The 21779-nt window shown below is 35.7% G+C and overlaps 1 protein-coding gene across 16 annotated transcripts in view; it reads left to right on the top strand.

The window, feature by feature from the left end:
* CDC42BPA (CDC42 binding protein kinase alpha) overlaps positions 1 to 21779 on the top strand; it is a 326271-nt gene that overhangs the window by 163619 nt on the left and 140873 nt on the right. For all 16 annotated transcript variants that reach the window (XM_073801177.1, XM_073801159.1, XM_073801161.1 and 13 more), the window contains exons 7-10: positions 8062 to 8262; positions 10005 to 10253; positions 12589 to 12668; positions 15410 to 15576. In XM_073801177.1, the coding sequence (XP_073657278.1) occupies positions 8062 to 8262; positions 10005 to 10253; positions 12589 to 12668; positions 15410 to 15576 (697 nt within the window). The remainder of the gene's footprint in view (positions 1 to 8061; positions 8263 to 10004; positions 10254 to 12588; positions 12669 to 15409; positions 15577 to 21779) is intronic.

Below are 21779 nucleotides of genomic sequence, written 5' to 3'. Positions count from 1 at the left end.
TGGGGCTCCTCCTATGGAGCCTGGTGTTCAGTCCTCCAAGTCCCTGTGCATTCCAGAATGCATTGAGTACTGTTTCTGTCTATATGAGTTGCCCCTGATCAGATTTATTCCTAAAATTCTAGTATGTCTTCCTAGTCATTCATTTTTTATTAATGATCTCAAATAATTTTCCTGGACATGATAGCATATTGGTCCTCCATTTAGAAAATTATAATGAAGAACCTTCTTTTTTCTTTTCCTTTCTACTTAATTTTTTATGTGACGTATACATGTTTTAGGAAGACATGAGAAGAAACAGCATTCCTTTGTCCTGGTTCTTTCCCACCTCCAACTGTCCTTTTCTGCAAGCAGACACATAAAAATCTTTTAGCTCTTTCTTCCGTTGTTTCTTCTACTTATGTATTTTTTATTATTGTATTCATGCTACTGCCTCTTGTTATTTAGTTTTAGATATTATCTATTAATTTCCTACCATGGAAGATGAGGATACAGGTCTTTTATACCTGTCTCAACCAACCCTTACACTTCCTCTTTATCTTCCCAGTGTTGTAATTATCACATAATCTTTCATTAAATCCTGTTCAGTTTTTTAATAATTATATAAATATTATTCATAGCTGTGCCATATTATTTATTTTAATTACCTTTCTTTTCTTGGACAGCTCTTTGTTCTCCCTGAAGTAAGTGACCCCTTTACTTTGCTTAGTTTTTCTGTATAATTCTCACTAGTTTATCCCCAGACTCTCTACCACACATTAAGAAATTGAGCAATTCCTTTCTCTCTTAGACACAGTGAATAACTTAGTGGCTCCTTTGTCTGGAGGCGTGCATACTCTCCTTCTAGTCTAGACTGTCCTATAGGCCTACTGGAGATAGGCCTATCTCCTATCTCCAGTTCTCTGATGAGAACTGTCATCCTAGACATACCTTTCCTTATCATCATGGAATTTGTGTGTCGCTCTCTAGTAATGGATCCTCTGTTTCCTGGATCCATGTCTGTCTTTCATCTCATTTGGTGGTAGCTGCCTAAGAAAGGTTCCAGTGGAAGTAAATATTTCATAATCTTGCATGTCTGAAAAATGCCTTCATTTCTTCTCTCATACTTGATTGATAATTTATCTAGACTGGACATGGTATGATGGATTTGAACTTATTTTTCTCTTAGAATTTAGAAGACATTGCATTGTGTTCTAATTTACTGTTGTGACATCTGATGCCGTCCTAATTCTCAGTACTTCTGTTATAACCTTCGCCCCTTATTTGGAAGCTTTCAGGATGTTCTGTTTATTTCCGGTGTTCTGAAATGTTGTGATTATATAACTCTGTGTGGATCATCATTTATTATTATTGAAGCAGTTGCTTCAATTTTAACCTTTCCCAAAGTTTGTGACTTTCCAAATTAAGTTTCAACTTGCTTTTTAGGTCTCACGTCTGAGTCAAAATTATACCGTCTTAATCACTATACCTTTGTAAGAAGTCAGTTTCTGTGAGAGGGTGTCCTGCTGTCATTCCTTTTCTGTCTCTAAAATTGTTTTGGCTATTCTTGGCCACTTGTTTTTCCATATGATTGTTAGGATTATATTACTAGTTTATATACATACATACAGACATATACAAACACCCTTTCACATATACAAGCTTGTAGACCTGCACTGAATTTAGAGATTAATTATGGGAAAATTTTTTTCTATAACATGAAGTCTTCCCATCTGTGAATATGGTATCTCCATTGTTTTAGGTTTTCTCTTATGTCTGTTAATGAAGTTTTATAATAATGTTCAGGTAAAGGTAAACCTATTACCTTTATTTGTTAGATTTTTTCCTAGACACTTCATGGATTTTTTTTTTTTTGGCTATTATAAATGGATAACTTTTAAAAATTTGCATTTTAATAGCTTGTTGCTCTTCTTTAGGACCACAGTTGATTTTTGCGTATTCATCTTGAAACTAGCAAGCTCACTAAATTTTTCTATTAGTTCAAAATAATTTGTAGATTCTATGTGTATATGTATATTTTTCTATATAGACAATCTTATAATCTGCAAATAATGACACAGCCTTGTGTTTTGTCCTTTCCAGTCCTTACACCGTTATTTTGCTATATTTTTTTCTCATCATGCAGTCAGTGACCTTAAACACAATATTAGATAGGTGTAGTAATTGGGAGCTTCTTTGCCTTGTTCCTGACTTTATTGGTGTTTTTTCTGTAGTTTCAAATTAAGTATGATGTTTGCTGTAATCTTTTGGTATATATTCTTCATCAGATTAAGGAGATTTCTATTTCTGATTACCAAGAGTTTGTTATGGTTTTTAATACTGTGTAATCAAGTGATTTTTCTGCATCCATTGAGATAATACCAGGGTGTTTTTCCTTCAGTCTGTTAATACGATGAATGACATAGATCGTCCAATGTTAAATCATCCATTCTTTGGATATAAACATAACTTTATCATCAAGTTATACTGATATAGTTGAACAAACTGCTAGATTGACCATGCTAAAATTCTATATTGAATTGTTACCTGAGATTCATACCTGACATTGATCATATCTGAGCTTGCAGTATAATTTTCCTTCTCAATTTTTTCTTATCTGTCTTGTTTTGTATTTAGGTTATTTTAGCCTTATAAAATAAACAGGGGAGCCATATCCGCTGCCCTTACCCATTTTGGGTTTAGAACAGTTATATAATACTGGGGTTATCTGTTCCTTTTTTTTTTGCGGTATGCGGGCCTCTCACTGTTGTGGCCTCTCCCCTTGCGGAGCACAAGCTCCAGACGCACAGGCTCAGCGGCCATGGCTCATGGGCCTAGCCGCTCCGTGGCATGTGGGATCTTCCCGGACTGGGGCACGAACCCGTGTCCCCTGCATCGGCAGGTGGACTCTCAACCACTGCGCCACCAGGGAAGCCCTCTATTTTTTATATAATTGGTAGAACTCACTTTTAAATCACCTTTGCTTTGGTGAGGTTTTGTTTTCTTCTGTTTTATTTTGTTTGTTTTCCAGGTAGATTTTATACTATTGATTCAAATTTTTTAATGGTTATAGGTCTCTTTGGTTTTCTATTTCTTCCTGAGTCAGTTTTGGTAAGTTATATTTTTTTCTATGAAAATTATCTATTTTCTCTGAGTTTTCAATTTTATTGGTATAAAGTTGTTCAGATTGCACTCTTTCTAGTTTTAAAATCTCTGTTACATGTGTAGTTTTGCCCTTTTATCATTCCTGATGTTGTTTATTTGTGCTTTACTTTTCTTCATAAGTTTTGACATAGAGTATTTTACTAAATATTTTCCAGCTTTAGTTAGAACTCTTCTGTGGACCATTAATTATTTAGACGTGTGCCTTTTAGTATTCATAGTGTTATGTTTACTTATTTGGCTGTTTATAGAAAGTTTTCTTTTACTGGAGAGTGGATCTATTTGTTATCAGTTTTTTAGCATTTGTCAAGATTGCTTTTAATTTTGTAACAGGCCAGTTGTTATAACTGTTACATGTTTGTTTGAAAATAATACATTTTTTCCTAACTTTTGGGTGCAGGTTTCTATATATGTCCGTAAGATTACAGTTATTAACTTTGTTGTTCAAAATTTTAATATTCCTACCAGTTTTATTTCTTTCTGATCTATTATTTATTATTTAAAAGTCCTTATTATGATGTTGAATTTATTAATTTTCCCTTGAACTTATCAATGTTTTCACAACTCTTTTGTAGCTATGTTGTTAGTTACGTATTATTCAGAATTGCTCTTCCAGGGTATTTTCTAATTATGTTAATAAATCTTTAAAAATCATAATAATCATCTTGGCCTTAGAATCTAATTTGACTGATATTAATACAGCTACCTGAACCTTCTTTTGTTTAACATATGCCTGGTATATCTTTTCCATCCTTTTATTTTTAACCTTTCTTTGTCTTTATGTTTAGGTGCATTAAGCAGATTATTGCTGATTTTTAAAAAATTTGTTCATTTTGGTTTTATTTGTCATCTAGTGTGATGACTCTGTCTTTTGATAGTTGAATTTAATCCATTTATGAATTTCATTATTAATATGTTTGTATTTATTTCTAGTATACTGTCTTGTACTATTTGCTATAGGTTTTGCTTGTTTGTTTGCATGTGTGCTTCTCCCGCACACCCCACTTCTTCCCTTCCTTCTATTGGCTGGGTCAAATTTATTTTTATTTCTTTTTTTCTTCTTTGGAAGTTATACATTCTATTTCAAATATTTTAATGTTTATCTTAAAAATTTTAGCATTTATCCTTTATGTAAAGTCTAGAGACAATCAGTTTCTCCACCATATTCCTAATTAAAGAAAAAACTTAATTTGTCTTATACCATCTACAAAAATTAACTCAAAATAGATCAAAAACCTAAATGTAAGAGCTAAAACTCTAAAACTCTTGGAAGAAAACATAGTGGGCAGGGGAGAAGTTTTATGACTTTTATTTGACAATGATTTCTTGGATGTGACACCAAGCAATAGGCAACAAAAGAAAAAAATAGACAAATTGGACTACACCATCATTAAAAATTTCTGTGCATCAAAGGACACAGTTATCTTAGTGAGAAAGTAGCCAATGGAATGGGAGAAAATAGTTGTAAATCTATGTCTGATAAGAGGTTGCTATCCAGAATATATAAAGAACCCCTACAACTCAGTAACAAACTAACAACCCAATTCAAAATAAGCTAAGGACTTGAAATGCCATTTCTTCTAAGAAGATAGACAAATGGCCAGCAAGCCCATGACAGGATGCTCACACCTATTAGGATGGCTACTATAAAAAAAAAAAGTTTTGGCAAAGATGTGGGAAAATTGGAATCCTTGTGTACTGTTGATGGAGATGTAAAAGGCTGTAGCCGCTGTGGAAAACAGTATGGCAGTTCTTCAGAAAACTAAAAATAGAATTACCATATGATCCAGCAGTTCCGCTTCTGGGTACATGTCCACAGAATTTAAAGCAGGGTCTCAAAGAGATATTTGTTCACCCATGTTCATTGCACGATTATTCCCAAAAGTCAAGGGATGTAAGCAACTCAGGTGTCCATCGTTGGATGAATGGATAAAAAAAAATGTGGTATATACATACACTGGAATATTATTCAGCCTTAAAATTCTGATACATGCTACAACAAGGATAGACCTTCTTAAAAACATGTCAAGTGATATAAGCCAGACACAAAAGAACAAACATTGTACGATTTCACTTACATGAAGTACCTAGAGTAGTCAAATTCATGGAAAGTATAGTGCTGGTTGCCAGGGCCTGGGAGGAGGAGGGAATAGGGGAATTATTGCTTAGTAGATTTTCAGTTTTGCAAGATGAAAAGAGTTTCAGAGATGGTGGTGATGGTTGCACAACAATGTAAATGTACTTAATGCCACTGAACTGTACACTTAGAAATGGTTATAATGGTAAATTTTATATTATGGGTGTTTTACCACAATTAAAAATGATAATTAAAAAGTAAATAAAAATTAGAAAACCAAGAAACTTAGAACATTGTAATCCTAACTGCTCCCTCAGTAACATGTTGTTTTCTAATATTTTAGTTCCATCTTATTTTTCAGCCTTCAAGTAGTTGTTCCTTCCTCCTCCTCCATCTCCTTTTTCTGTTGCCCCTGTTCCTCCTCCTCATCTTACTCTTTGTTGTCCTGTTTCTCCTTCTCTTTGTCATTATTTTATCCAATTAATAACCATTTAGATGTATGTTAAAGTTTACTAATATCTTTGTTCATAATTCCCTCTCGTGTCACATTCTTCCATCTAGGTTATATTTCTTTTTTTTTTTTTTTTTTTTTTTTTTTTTTTTTGCGGTATGCAGGCCTCTCACTGTTGTGGCCTCTCCCATTGCGGAGCACAGGCTCCAGACGCGCAAGCTCAGCAGCAATGGCTCAGGGGCCCAGCCGCTCCGCGGCATGTGGGATCTTCCCGGCATGTGGGATCTTCCCGGACCGGGTCATGAACCCGCGTCCCCTGCATCGGCAGGCAGACTCTTAACCACTGCGCCACCAGGGAAGCTCTGGGTTATATTTCTTGATTCTGAAGTATATCCTTTAGTACTTTTGTTCAACTGAAAAGGGCTGCAAGTGGTAGTTCACTCAATCTTTGTATGAAAATATCTTTATTTAACCCTCATTCCTATATTATAATTTAGGTAGGTAGGGAATATAATATTGACAATTATTTTGTCTCATCACTTTGAAAATACAATTCCATTTTCTTCTGACTGCTGTGTTAGTATTAATAATTCAGCTGTCAGTCTAATTGTCATTCCTTAGTAGAAAAATCTCTCTTTATTCTCTAATGTTTTTAAGATCTCTTGCCTTTGGTGCTCTGCAGTTTAACTACAGTGTGTGTAGTAGTGGATCCGATTTCATTTATTTTTTCATATCTTTTATTTCAATGACTACTTTTTTCCATATCTAGGACCTCTCTTTAATTTTTTTTATCTTTTTCTTATGTTTTTGATTTTTTAATATGTCTAATAATTTTAAACATACTTATTTCATGAAGTGGAACTGATAATTGTTAGAGGTCTAATTGTTTGGATTTCTGACTTTTGCTTGTAATAGAATGTCTCCTCATTTTGTTATATTATTGGATTGTGAGCTCATCTTCAATGGCCTTTTATGTGTGAGAATTATATGTGGCCAAGTTTGAGCATGTGTCCTCCACGGTAGTTTTGAATTTGTTATGCCAGGCTTTCTAGGGGCACCTAACCTGGTGCCAGTATTTTTGCCAGTTTCTTGGCTTGAGAACTTCTGAACAGCAGAAACCCTGTGAATTAGAATTCCAAATGGTGGGACTATGTGACCTAAAGTTATGAATTTCTAAAGGAGGAAAGTTTTTTCACATATCAGTCACAGTCAAGATAGACAAAATGTCTTAATCTTTCTCTGCTGAGTGGCAGATTTTTATAATTCACCTTTTCCTTACAATATGCCTTTTAGGGTAAAGGTTATATGGGGCAGCCTCTCACTTCAAACATCCTGTAAGTTCAAGGTCTTTCCTTTTGTCCTTATGTATATGTTAAAAGCCAAGTACCTAGACAATGAAAACCAGTATTTCTCCAACTGCACTCCTGCTTCAATGTTTATCGCCCTGGTTCTCAATCATTTCTTGATTACTGGGCCCCTAAGACTGTCTCTTTATTTAAAGGCTCATTTATGTATTTATAAAAATGGTTGTTATATTTTATCTAGTACTTTTAAGGGTTTGTAGTAGAAGAGTTTTCAAATTACTTAATCTCAGTATTGCCAAGGAGGAAGTCTATTCTAATGATTATTAAGAATGGTAATTTAGTCTAGAAAACTCAGAGTATTAACCATTATTTTATCTTGAGAATGTTCATTGCTTGATATGTTCTCTTAAAACGTAAAGAACCAATTTTCTTTTACTTTGGAATACCTTACAAGACATGTGCCCAGGATCTTTTTTAGCTGTTGTTTTCTAATTTACATCCAACTGGCCATAATTGTATGCCCAGTTCTTTTTCTCTGTTGGGACTTTATTTTTTGAAGGATATATTTTTTTCCCTTTTATAATTTTTTTAAATACATAAGTAGTTTGCGGGACATTGTTAACATTTATTTCCTTAGGTTTTCATTAAAGTGTTTTAAAATAATCTCCAGTCTGCTCATAGTATTAGCCAGACTTTTTTATTTTTCCCCCTAATTAATTGTAAAGTTTTCACAGTCCCATTTTTCATATTTAAGTGTTGGATAGATAATATCAGTAATAAGAATGTTCTAAAATATATATTCAATTTGTGGTTAGTGGCTGTGGTGTTCAAATCATATTGTTACCCTAAATGTAGTCAATTAAGTGACAGCTATAATAAACGTTCTATAGTGTTAAAAAATCTGGAGAACTTGTTGGTGTGGTGCTTATATAAATTTTAACTTATATGGACAAGGAGGCTAAATTCAGATAATGACGAAGTTGTTGTTATGAAGTAATGCTATTGTATTTTTAAGTAAATGTTTCTAATTTAAAATTATTATTTGTTTCTAATATATTATGGTAGATTACTAAAAATGTGAACTTCTTCAGGTACAGTCCTCAGTGGCTGTTGGAACTCCAGATTATATCTCTCCTGAAATCCTTCAAGCCATGGAAGATGGAAAAGGCAGATATGGACCTGAGTGTGACTGGTGGTCTTTGGGGGTCTGTATGTATGAAATGCTTTATGGAGAAACACCATTTTATGCAGAATCTCTGGTGGAAACATATGGAAAAATCATGAATCACAAAGTTAGTATATTTTACTAATTTTCAAATAATGTGGTAAATAATACATATAATATTCAATAAAATTAAAATGTGATATTTAAAAAAATGATTTTCCAAGAACAATAAACAATCTAATTTCTATGCTAATAAGGGACATGACAAATATGAGTAATCAAGATCCATAAATTATGCATAAAATTACTAGTTTTCACCTTCTCCTGTATTTCATTAGAGGTGCTAATAAGTAGAAAATTAAATGTTCTCTTCAGTAGAATAACAAAGATCATAAGCAGATAATTTATATCATTACTATATAGTATAAGTATAATCATGACTAGAATGCATTTAAAATTCTCAATCTTAATAAATAAAATGCAAATTAAAATAAGAAGAGCATCCTTTTCTTCCCCGTCAAATTGGCAAAGATGAAAAGAAAAATAGTACTTGTTACTGTAAATAATCCAGTGAGGTGGAAATTGTTAGACGTTGTTGATAGGAATGTGAATTGATATAATCTTTCTGTCAAGAAGTTTATAAGTATGCATCGACAGCCTTAAAAAAAAAATGGTTAAAACATTTGGTTGAGTAACTTCAGTTCTAGGAATCTACCCTAGGGAAAATATTCGTAGAACAAGGATATATGTACAAAGATACCTATCCCAGTATTATTTATGGTCACCAAACATTGGAAACAGTCCAGATGCAGAGCAGGAAAGAATGAATAAACTTTAATCCATTTAGTGCCAAGTGAAATAGATTGTACAAGAAGAGGAAGAGTCTGATTATCAGTCTCAGAAGATTGTGAGCAATTGCAGAAACCTAGAATATGAATAGGAATATCCCATAAAGGGAGGGAGAGTCTGTTCTTTTTAATTTGTTCTGGTGATACAATTATGATTAATTGCTACACATATATATAAATCAGTCTTATAGAGTCAATGTTTTTCTACCTGGCTGCAAAGATAATCTGCTGAGTAGTAACGAAGAGTTGAAAGACAAGAAATAGCTACAAAGTTGTAAATAGCATGTAAAGCATTTCAGATAGAAATCATTGTACTATAACATGGTTGTTAAGAGCACAGATTCTGGAATCAGACAGTTTCAGTTCAAATCAGTTTATTACCATTTATTAGTTGTGTGACATCAAGCAAATTGCTTGAACTGTTTCTTTGTTTCCTCTTCTATAAACTTAGAGTAATAGGAGTATCTACCTTATACAGTTGCTCTGAGGATTAAATGAGCTAAAGGAGTAACGCACTTCTCGTAGTGTAAAGTATGTATTACATTCTTTAAAAATGTTCCATACTATTAATCATTAGTATGTGACTTATATGAACATTATCAATCATATACACTATTAAAATACTGAGTCACATTCTACTACATTTAATGAATTCATTTTGAGAGCATTTAAGGTGTTTTAGCATTTAACTTATTCTTTCTGTAGTGCATCTATGACTAAGTCACATATGAAATGAAAAGTTCTTTTAGGAAAATTATCCTTTTTAATTTATTCCTGCATCTCTTTTAGTATCAGTACTTTGTACCATATATTCTTATTATTTAAAAACAATTTTTATTGGAGTATAATTGCTTTACACTGTTGTAGGACAGTGTACCATATATATTTATTAGATATTTTTAAAAGAAAATGTATTTTTAAGAAAGTCAATGCTAACATCAACCTACTTAGTAAATTGAATAGTGATTTATATTTTGTTTCTATATTTTGTTATATTTTGTTTCTATTATTCTGTGTTTAGGAGAGGTTTCAGTTTCCAGCTCAAGTGGCTGATGTCTCTGAAAATGCTAAGGATCTTATTCGAAGGCTCATTTGTAGCAGAGAACATCGACTTGGTCAAAATGGAATAGAAGACTTTAAGAAACACCCATTTTTCAGTGGAATTGATTGGGATAATATTCGAAACTGTGAAGCACCTTACATTCCAGAAGTTAGTAGCCCAACAGATACATCAAATTTTGATGTGGATGATGATTGTTTAAAGAATTCTGTGAGTATGACATTGTAAAGAAGTTCTGTCTTGCTTTTTTTTGTAAATATGGTTATAAAGTAATTTTATAGATCACCTTATCAATTATCAAACAGTTATCGTGGCTTCCAGTATTTACTCTCCCTAAATCAAGAAATTAAAAGAGCTAACTGAGGTGAGCATAGTTATTCATGACTAGGAGCTAAATTAAAATTCAAAGATTTACTTCTTAGATTAGTTATGTCATTACGTTTCTTAAGAAGAGGACAAATTAGGGGCTTCCCTGGTGGCGCAGTGGTTGAGAGTCCGCCTGCCGATGCAGGGGACACGGGTTCGTGCCCCGGTCTGGGAGGAGCCCACGTGCGCCCGTGAGCCGTGGCCACTGAGCCTGCGCGTCCGGAGCCTGTTGCTCCGCAACGGGAGAGGCCACAACAGTGAGAGGCCCGCGTACCGCAAAAAAAAAAAGAGGACAAATTAGATGCTTTAAAAAGTGGACTTCATGATGGCAGAGTGAAGACATTGGCAAATCTCTCCTTAAAAACCACGTTGAAACTGGGCAAAATTGTCAAAAACAACCATTTCAGGGCTTAATAAATCAAACCCAAGGTAAATAAATTGAGAAGCATTTATTCATGAAATACTGTTGAACTTTGGTTAAAAACAGCCCTCCCAACTTTTCCCTCAGCTTAATGGGGACGGTAGAACTGCTAGCATGGAGCTGCTTGTAAAAACCAGCCGTTTTGCTGACAGAGGGAGCTGACTTGATTGTAGAGCTAAATATCTATGCCCAGTGGTGTTGCCACTAAAAATAGCAAACTTGGTAGGAAATGAATGGGGAGAGAAAATCTATAGCCTTATTAACCTAAAGTTATAGCTCTGTTTGCGGCAGGTGGCTGACCAGTGGATTAGCCAAATAGTCCTCCATTTTTAGTTTGTGGGCCATACCAAAGCAGGCCAGCATAGTTTGTCAACCTCTGCTCTAAACCATTAGGTTATATTAAATTAAAATTTAGGGAAATAACACAATTTTTTTTCTTTTGTCTTTTTAGCCTTCTTAATTTAAAAAAAAATTTTATTGGAGTACAGTTGATTTACAAGGTTGTGTTAGTTTCTGCTATATAGCAAAGTGAATCAGTTATACAAATACATATATCCACTCTTTTTTAGATTGTTCTCCCATATAGGTCATTACAGAGTATTGAGAAGTGTTCCCTCTGTTATACAGTAGGTCCTTAGCCTTCTTATTTTGAACTTTCATTTTTATTCAGTTATTTCTTATGGGTTTAATTCTGCACTAAGAATTTACTTTCCACTGTTCAGTAAGTACCATATTCAAGACAGATAAGAACTTCTCTTATACTTTCCTTACTGAACCTCACAAGAAAGAATTAAATGGAGTTTCCTCATCAGTTTTTTTTTATTACAAGAATTACTGTTAACAGGAATTGTGAGTCATTCCAAATTAAATACACAGTAAAGTTGATTCTGACTATTTGCTATAGTTATGTTCAGTAAAGTTGCTGCAAATACTGTATTAGTGAATCCTGAACCATTGTTCCTAGGGGAAATACACAGTCAGGTTCCTGTGAGCCTCTGGTCATAATGTTCTCATCAACCAATCAGTGCAATACATTAGCCACACAATACCTTGTTTGATGTGTGTTTCTATTTAAAGACACCTTATTTAACATATATTGTCAATTCATTGATGTCAAACTCATGGCCAACGGCACTGTGACTCATGCTGGAATGAAGCGTGTCTAACACACGTTTCTTTTGTAAGGCACATTACAGCCTTCTTGTTTGGACACAATAGATGGCATCTCAGCACTGCTCTTGGAGGCCATTTTAGATAGCAAAATCACCTGTAAGAAACACAAAAATGAGGAAAATGTGGCACATGTAGACATTGAAAAAAACCCACTTGTTTATAGTATGAGAGCTGAAACAAGAAGGCATACGTCTCCTTGTTCAACTCCAGCTGGTAACATGTGCGTAGCACAACTCAATTTTTTCTTTGCTCTGCAAGTGTCTGCAAATGACTACAAAAGTATTTGTGAATGTTGATTTTGGGCTACAAATAAATTTCAGCGACTAGGCAAATTTGCAAATATGGAATATGTGAATAATGATTCTACTCAGTATCCATCAGACTTTAAATCTTCCTTTTCATTTTATTAGAATTCTACAATAGCAATATTTATGGTCTAAATTTTTTATCACTAAATGTCTGTACCAAACTTAGCAATGTTTCTAAATTGATCAGTCACCTACTTACTATTGACAGGTAATATTTATAGCCCAGCCTGCAGTTTATAGTTATTCATTTCTTACCAGATGTTTTTTCCTCCTTTAGGAAACAATGCCCCCACCAACACATACTGCATTTTCTGGTCACCATCTGCCATTTGTTGGTTTTACATATACTAGTAGCTGGTAAGTTTGAAAAGTTAACATGATTTGGATGATTTAAGTCAAATGAAAAATGAATTGAGGTTTTAAAAAATATAATGCATAAGAGAGCCTTGTAAAAAAATTTTTAGAAAAAGGGTGAAGCTACTGGAAAAAGTTAGACATTACAAAGTGAATAGAACATATAAGAATCTTAACTCATTTTGGAGGACAAATAGAGAGCTCAGAATCTAATGCTTAGCAACGGGGCAGGAATTAGAAGAGTCCCATGCTATTGAATAAATATTTTCTAGGTGTCACGCATCAGAACTTTCAACCCACTGATCTTAACATTCTTTTCACTGACCCTCATTCCACTCATATCTTCTCTTTCCTCCTTACCTTTCCTTAAATATCATTGAGAATGACTATAGTCACTCCTTGGGTGCCCCCTCAATTCCTTGACTGTCTGTTATTCTGTAACACTGGTTTTGCTAAGTTGACATTCATTATTACAGTTCCGTTTTCTGCCAATACCTGTGCAGTTCAAAGTGTCTGGAGAAAAATATCTGTCCATTCTTACTGGTCTCACTTTAAGTTCATGATTACCAACCTCAGGTGCCACTTATTGCTGCCTGGCAAATATACTGTGTTACCCTAGTGTATTCACTCTTCCACTCTCCTAGGTAACTATTTCATACTTTATACTTTTCCTCTAAAACCCCTGTCATACTTAGTCTCACCTGATGATCTCGCTTCCTCTTTCACAGAGAGGTTGAAGCGATCAGCAGACAACCTCCCCAAGTTCACATCACCACATTTACCACCTTCACACCGCTGGACCCATGTAGTCTTCTTTTTATGGATGACGGTGTGATCTCCCTAGCTAAGCCGCATCCCTTCTTTCTTCTCTTACTTACTCTAGCGCATTGCTGTTACATCATAAATTTTTCCCTTTCTGTGTCATTTGCATAACAGATCATTTCCATCAGCTCACAAACATGCAGTTTTTTCTCCCATCTTAAAGCAAAATATAAAAACTGTTCATCTAACTTTCTTTACCTGCTACCAACCATTTTTCTGCTCTTAATTGTAGGAGAGTTACTTCAAATTGTTGTCTGTACTTTGTCCATTTTTCTCATACTCTTCTTTCTTGGCACCACTCCAGTCAGGTTTATGCTCCCATCACTTCATGCAAACTGCTTTTATCCATGTCACCACTGACCTCCATGTTGCTAAGTTTAGCAGTCATTTCTTAGTCCTAGTCTGACTTATTTGCCTAGTTTCATCTCATTTGTCCCGGCTCCTTCCCATTAAAACACTCTCTCCTGTTAGCTTCCAGAGCACTTGCCTCGTTTCTCCTTACCTTTCTGGCCACCCCTTCTCATTCTCCACATTCCTCCTACTCTCCCTGTGTCCTATCACTTCATCTTTGGATCTTTTTTGTTTATACTCTGGTGCTCTGGTATTATTTGCTGATGACTCCTAAATGTGTATTTTCAGCTGAGGCCTCTCTCCTCACTTCTACGTAAAATCTCTCTTAATCACCTATTTCAGATGTTTGTAACATCATTTCTTATATTTCTCTGAACCTATCTGAGTGATCCTGCTAAAAGATAAGTCAAGAGTATGTCACTCCCCTGTTCAGGACCAGTTCTCACTGCCCCCAACTCCAGTGGCTTCATATCTTAACTCTAAAGTTCTTATAGGGCCCTACAAGACTGGCTCACTTTATCTTTCTGATTCTATTTCCTACTATTCTTCCCCTTGCTCACTTCACAGCCACACAGGTCTCCTTTCTGGCCCGTGAACATGCCAGACATACTCCTGTCTCGGGGCTTTTGCACTTCTTTTTTCTTTGTTTTTTAAATTTATTTTATTGAAGTATAGTTGATAGGGCTTTCGTACTTCTATTTCATCTGCCGGGAATGCTCTTTCCTCTCATGTTTCCTTGGCAGGTCCCCTTATTCCTTCTGGACTTACTCAGTTACTTTCTGAGTGATGGCTTTCCTGACCACTTTATCTACATTTTTTATTTACTCTGCTTTAATACTTCATTTCCCCCTTTCCTGCTTGATGTTTTCTCCTTAGCATATAACACTGTCTAATGTATTGCATATTTTACTTGTTTGTTTATTTTTGTCTCTGCCACTGGAATATAAAGCTTGCTCCATGGGCAAGTGTTGTGCATTTTGCTCACTGCTGAATGTCCAGCACTTCAAATGTTTTTAATTAAATTGTATGGAATTAAAGAAAGCATTTCACTTAAAAGTTTTTTTAATTGACGTATACAGTTTATGTACAATATAAGTTACAGATGTACAATAAAGTGCTTCACAATTTTTAAAGGTTATACTCCATTTATCGTTATTATAAGATATTGGCTATATTCTTTGTGTTGAACAGTATATCCTTGTAGCTTATGAAGGCATTTCACTTTTGAATTCCAAAGACGACCATGGTTGGTGCTTTTGACTACTGTCTCACTTAGGTGGTCACATTGTTTTAAGCTACCAATAACCCTTCAGCAAACTTCATCTTATAATTTGTGATTATTAAAATAAATTCAAGAGAATTTGGGCTATTTAAGTTTTCATTTTCAAAAATGCTTCTAGAGAATTGTTTATGGTGATTTTGCAAAAAAATATGTTTTGTAATCACTCCAGATGGCTAGCTATAACTAGATGTTCAAATGATGTTTTAAATGAACAATTTCAAAAGGTTATCTTTTTCTCTTCAAACTTATTGTTTCAGTGTAAACCCACGTTTTTTCCCCTTTTTTTCAGTGTTCTGTCTGATCGGAGCTGTTTAAGAGTTACAGCTGGTCCCGCTCCACTGGATCTCGATGTTAATGTTCAGAGAACTCTAGATAACAACTTAGCAACCGAAGCTTATGAAAGAAGAATTAAACGCCTTGAACAGGAAAAACTTGAACTTAGTAGAAAGCTTCAAGGTAAATACATTTTAAAGATAACATTTTCCCTTTTTGTATTGGACTCACAGTGTAGATGCTATTTATTATAAGTGGTTGTTTTATCTTGAAAAGAAATTTTTTATTAAATGGATAAAAGCAAGTTGTAGAAATTTATACAGAATACAGTATAATGCCATTTACGTAAACTCACATAATTAACAGTAAACAGCAAAATAGCATTTGTTTCCCACAGCTATATATGTATGTATATAAAAGTGTGGGAATAAATACCTCTGGGATAGGAAAATAGCACTACCAAGAAAAATGGAACCCTTCTTATCCTACTGCACTTTATATGATGCCCTGCCATATTTTCTCCGTTCTCATCTGTATTATTGCAATAGCTTCCTAACTGATTTCCCTGCCTTACCTCGTCCCACCACCCCCACCCCTCTCACTTTCCTGCTTTATTTTCTACAAAAAATGTTATATACAATGTATTTTACTTATATACAATGGTTGCAATAATGTTTATACGTTACATACAATGTATGCATTCCTTTAGTGAATGAAGGAATGTATCTATAATCATGAAACTTGTAACTCTTTTTAAAAATTAATTAATTTGGCTGTGTTGGTTCTTCGTTGCTGCACGCGGGCTTTCTCTAGTTGCGGCAAGCAGGGGCTACTCTTGGTTGCGGTGTGTGGACTTCTCATTGCAGTGGCTTCTCTTGTTGCGGAGCACGGGCTCTAGGCATGTGGGCTTCAGTAGCTGTGGCACGTGGGCTCAGTAGTGGTGGCTTGCGGGCTCTAGAGCACAGGCTCAGTAGTTGTGGTGCACAGGCTTAGTTGTTCCGTGGCATGTGAGATCTTCCTGGACCAGGGCTCTAACCCGTGTCCCCTGCATTGGCAGGTGGATTCTTAACCACTGCGCCACCAGGGAAGCCCCGTATAATCCTTTCAGTGTGTTCTTTAATTTGGTTTGCTAATATTTTGCTGAAAATTTTTACATCTATATTCATCAGGGATATTGGTTAATGCTGACCCTTGAACAGCACAGGGGTTAGAGGCACAAGCCCCATGCAGTCAAAAATCTGCGTATAACTTTACAGTCATTCCTCTGAAACCATGGTTCTGCATCTGCAGACTCAACCACTGGGGATCATGTAGTATTGTAGTACACATTTACTGAAAAAAATTCGTGTATAAATGGACCTGTGCAGTTCAAAAACGTGTTGTTCAAGGGTCAACTGTAGTTTTCTTGTGGTCTCCTTATCTGGTTTTGGTATCAAGGTAATGGTGGCCTCATAGAATGAGTTTGGAAGTGTTCCGGTCTCAGTATTTTGGAAAAGTTTGAGGAGGATTGGTGTTAATTATTCTTTAAATGTTTGGTAGAATTCACCAGTGAAGCCATCTGGTCCTGGGATTTTCTTTGTTGGGAGGTTTCTGATTATTGACTCAATCTCTTTACTCATTATTGGTCTGTTCAGATTTTCTAATTCCTCCTGATTCAATCTTGATAGGTTGTGTTTCTAGAAATGTGTTAGTTTCTTCTAGGTTATGTAATGTCTTGGCATACACTTGTCCATAGTAGTCTTTTATGAGCATCTATATTTCTACAGCATCACTTGTAATGTCTCCCCTTTCATTTCTAATTTTATTTATTTGAGTCTTCTCTCTTTGTTTCTTAGTCTAGATATTTTGTCACTTTTGTTTGTCTTTTTAAAAAAACAGCTTAGTTTTGTTGATCCTTTCTGTAGTTTTTCTTGTCCTATTGCATTCATTTCTGCCCTGAACTTTGTTATTTCCTTCCTTCTGCTAACTTTGGGCTTAATTTGTTCTTCTTTTTTTAGTTCCTTGAGGTGTAAGATTAGGTTATTTGAGATATTTCTAATTTCTTAATATATGCATTTATTGCTGTAAACTTTCCTCTCAGAACTGCTTTTGCTGCATCTCACAAATTTGATATGTCATATTTCCATTTTAATTTGAGATTTTTTCTCTTTTGATTTATTCTTTCACCCATTGGTTGTTCAAAAGCATGTTATTTTGCTTCCACATATTTGTAGATCTTCTCACTTTCCTCTCTTTACTGATTTCTACTTTCATACAGTTGTGGCCAGAAAAGATAGTTGGTATGATTTCAATATTATGTTTGTAAAGATACGTTTTGTGTCCTGTCATATGATCTATCCTGGGGAATGTTCTGTGTGCACTTGAGCAGAATGTGTATTCTGCTGCTGCTGGAAGGAATGTTCTGTATATGTCTGTTAAATCTATTTGTTCTAAAGATGGTTCAATTCCAACGCTTCCTTATTGATTTTCTGGCTGTACAATTTATCCATTGGTGATAGTGGCATATTGATGTCCCCTACTATTATTCTGTTGTTGTCTATTTCTCTCTTAGGGTTTGTTAGTATTTGCTTAATATATTTCTGTGCTCAGGTGTTTGGAGCATATATATTAACAATTGTTATATCTTCTTGATTTATTGACCCCTTTATCATTATATATAATGACCTTCTTTGTCTCTTGTTACTGTCTTTGGCCTGAGTGTATTTTGTCTGATATAAGTATAGCCACGCCCACTTTGTTTTGGTTTCTGCTTGGAATATCATCTTCCATCCCTTCACTTTGAGTTTACTTGTCTTTAGAGCTGAAATGAGTCTCCTGTAGGCAGCATATAGTTGGAACTTGATTTTTTTTTCATCCACTCTGTGCCTTTTGATTGGTGAATTCAATCCCTTTACATTTAGGGTGGTTATTGGTATATAAGGACTTACTATTGCCATTGGTCTTTTGCCTTCTGGTTATTTTGTATCTCCATTGGTTCTTTTTTTTTTCCCCTTCTTTTTTTTGTCTGCCTTTGTAAGTTGATGATTTTCCATGGTGATTTGCTCACTGTCCCCTTTTTTACGTCTCATGTCTCTCTTTTAGATTTTTGCTTTGTCTTTACCATGAGGTTTACATAAAATATCTAATTGATAAAATAGTCCTTTTTCTGCCTATAGCGACTTATCTTCATTCACCTGTAAAGGTTTCATCCTTTTACATCTCCTTTTAGATTTTTGATGTCACAGCTGATCACTTTTTATGCTGTGAATTTGCTACCAAATTGTAGTACAGTAATTTTTAATGCTCTTTTTCTTTAACACTTATGCTATAATTGTTTAACACACTATTGTAAAATACAGTTACAGTTTTCTAATTCTGACTGTCTATTTGTCACCTTAATCAGAGTTTTGTGTACTTTCAACTTTTTGTTTCAGCTTGAAGAGCTCCTTTCAGCATTTCTTGTAAGACAGGTCTAGTGGTGGTGAACTCCCTCAGCTTTTATTTATGTGGAAAGCCTTTATTTCTCCTTCATATCTGAAGAATAACTTTGCCAGATAGAGTATTCTTGGCTGACAACTTTTATCTTTCAATACTTTTGAGTATGTTATTCCACTCTCCCCTGGCCTGTAGAGTTTCTGCTGAGAAATCTGCTTATCGCCTAATGGAGCTTCCTTTGGAGGATACTTTCTTTTTTTCCCTGGTTGCCTTTAAAATTCTTTCTTTAGCATTGACTTTTTTTTTTAATTGGAGTATAGTTGCTTTACAATGTTGTGTTAGTTTCCGCTGTACTTTTGACAGTTTCATTATAATGTGTGCTGGAAAAGGTCTTTTTTTTGCATTGAGATAGCAAGGTGTTCTATTGGCTTCATAGATTTGTATGTCCGGTTTTTTCCCCAGGTTTGGGAAGTTCTCAGGTATTATTTCATTAAATAAACTCTCTGCCCGTTTCTCCCTCTCTTCTTCTGGTATACCCATTATTCTTATTTTGGCTTTTTAAATGGAGTCTGATAGCTCTTGTAGGGTTTCTTCACTTAAAAAAAAAAAAAAAACAGAGGGCTTCCCTGGTGGCGCAGTGGTTGAGAGTCTGCTTGCCGATGCAGGGGACATGGGTTCGTGCCCCGGTCCGGGAAGATCCCACATGCTGCGGAGCGGCTAGGCCCATGAGCCATGGCCGCTGAGCCTGTGCGTCCGGAGCCAGTGCTCCGCAACGGGAGAGGCCACAACAGTGAGAGGCCCGCGTACCGCAAAAACAAACAAACAAACAAAAAAACTTAGTTCTCTTTCCTCTTCCACCTGAATCATTTCTAAATTCCTCTCCTCCATATGGCTTATTCTTTCTTCCATCTGATCTGTTCTATTTCCAGTGCTTTCTAATGCAGTATTCATATCACTTATTGAATTCTTCAGCTTCAGAATTTTTGTTTTGTTCTTTTTTTATAATTTCAATCTCTTTGGTAAAGTGCTCTTTCTGTTCATTAATTTTATTCCTGAGTTCACTGAGTTGCCTTTCTGAGTTTTCTTGTAGCTTGTTGAATTTCTTCATAACAACTATTTTGAATTCTTTATCAGTTAGATTGCAATATTCTGTGTCTTTGAGTTGGTTGCCTAGAGAATTGTCATTTTTTTGGGATACTGCGTTACCATGATTTTTCATAGTGTTTCATGAACTGTGCCTCTGCCATCACATTTGAAGTAGCAAACACCTTTCTTATTTAGGTAAGGCTTTACTTTGATTCTAAGTTCAGCAGCTTGGCAATCAGAAGCCTTTCTTTTGTTTTCCAGAAGGTGGCGCTATAGCACAAAATTTGGCTTTCTCTTACCAGAGATGACCCTCCACTAAAGTTTGGAGTGTGTGCATGGTAAAAGCTGTTGGCAGAGTGTAGGAGGTGTATGCTTAGTACCTGGGGCTTTTTAGTGGAGGAGGCCAGAAATCTGTGGACAGACAGCAGGAAATGCATTCCTTCATTTCTCTTTGTCTGCCTTCTTTCCTTCCTACCCTTCCCCCACCCCCCCCTCAGAAATCCGGGTATTGCTGAAAAGCAACAGGGTCCCTCCAGCTGCAGCCCTCACAGCCTTCACAGCCCAGCACTTTCACTCATCACTTTCACTTTCTACCTCCTCTGCTAGAGGGGTCACTGTTGCCGGTACCTTGGATCTGCAGCCTCCTCTGAGGTCCAGTCTACCCACTTCTGGATACACATATGGATGTATCTCTGGTGTCCTGGTGTGCTGTGCAGAAGCAATTTTGTTCAGTTATGGATGTCCAATTAGTTGTAAATCGAAGGGAGAGGAAAAAGGAATGACCCATAGGGGCATGATACTGATGTCACTCAGTTTTGATTTTTAAATGGTGATATGCATACAGTAAAGTGTGCAAGTACTCACTTTAAATTGTAAGCCCCGTAAATGTTTATATTAGTGTACTTTTATGTAACTTGCCCCCCAATCACTATATAGAACATTTCTAGCATAGGATAAGGTTCCATCATGCTCCTTCCCAGTTTGTAGCTTACAACTCTGAAGTAAACACTATCCTAAATTTTTTCAGCATCAATTAATTTTACCTTTGAACTTCATATAAATGGTTTCATACAGTATGTTCTCATTTGTATCTCTTTTTTTAATAACATGGTTTTCCATGTGTAAATATCAATAGTTCCTTTTCTTTTAACTGCTGTTCAGTGTTACATTGTATACAAATACTAAAAAAATTTATCCAATGTCTGAGTTCTGACTTTTTTTTTTTTTTTTTTTGCGGTACGCGGGCCTCTCACTGTTGTGGCCTCTCCCGTTGTGGAGCACAGGCTCCGGACGTGCAGGCTCAGCGGCCATGGCTCACGGGCCTAGCCGCTCTGCGGCATGTGGGATCTTCCCGGACCGGGACATGAACCCGTGTCCCCTGCATCGGCAGGCGGACTCTCAACCACTGTGCCACCAGGGAAGCCCCTGACTTTTATTTTAAAAAATACAACAGATTGGGTGGCTTATAAACAACAGAAATTTATTTCTCCCAGTTCTGGAGGCTGGAAGTCCAAGATCAAAGTACCAACATGGTCAAGTGAGGATTCATAGCCAGCACCTTCTTGCTGTGTCCTCACCTGGTGGAAAGGGCTAGGGATCCCTGTGGGTTCTCTTTTATAAGGCATTAATCCCATTCATGAGGGCTCCGTCCTTATAACTGTAACTTAAACACCTCCCAAGACCCCACCTCCTAATAACATCATCTTTGGGGTTAGAATTTCAACATATGAATTTGGTGGGGGACCACAGGTATTCAGACTGTATCATCTAAGCTGTTGTTGTTGAACATTTGAGTTATTTCCAGATATAGACTATTATAAACATAGCTTCTGTGAATATTGTTATATCTTTCTCTTGATGGTCATATGTACTTATTTCTCTTGGAT

This window comes from Tursiops truncatus, chromosome 1 (genome assembly GCF_011762595.2).
Source record: "Tursiops truncatus isolate mTurTru1 chromosome 1, mTurTru1.mat.Y, whole genome shotgun sequence".
Lineage (NCBI taxonomy): Eukaryota > Metazoa > Chordata > Mammalia > Artiodactyla > Delphinidae > Tursiops > Tursiops truncatus.
This window is presented reverse-complemented; position numbering and strand designations above follow the sequence as displayed.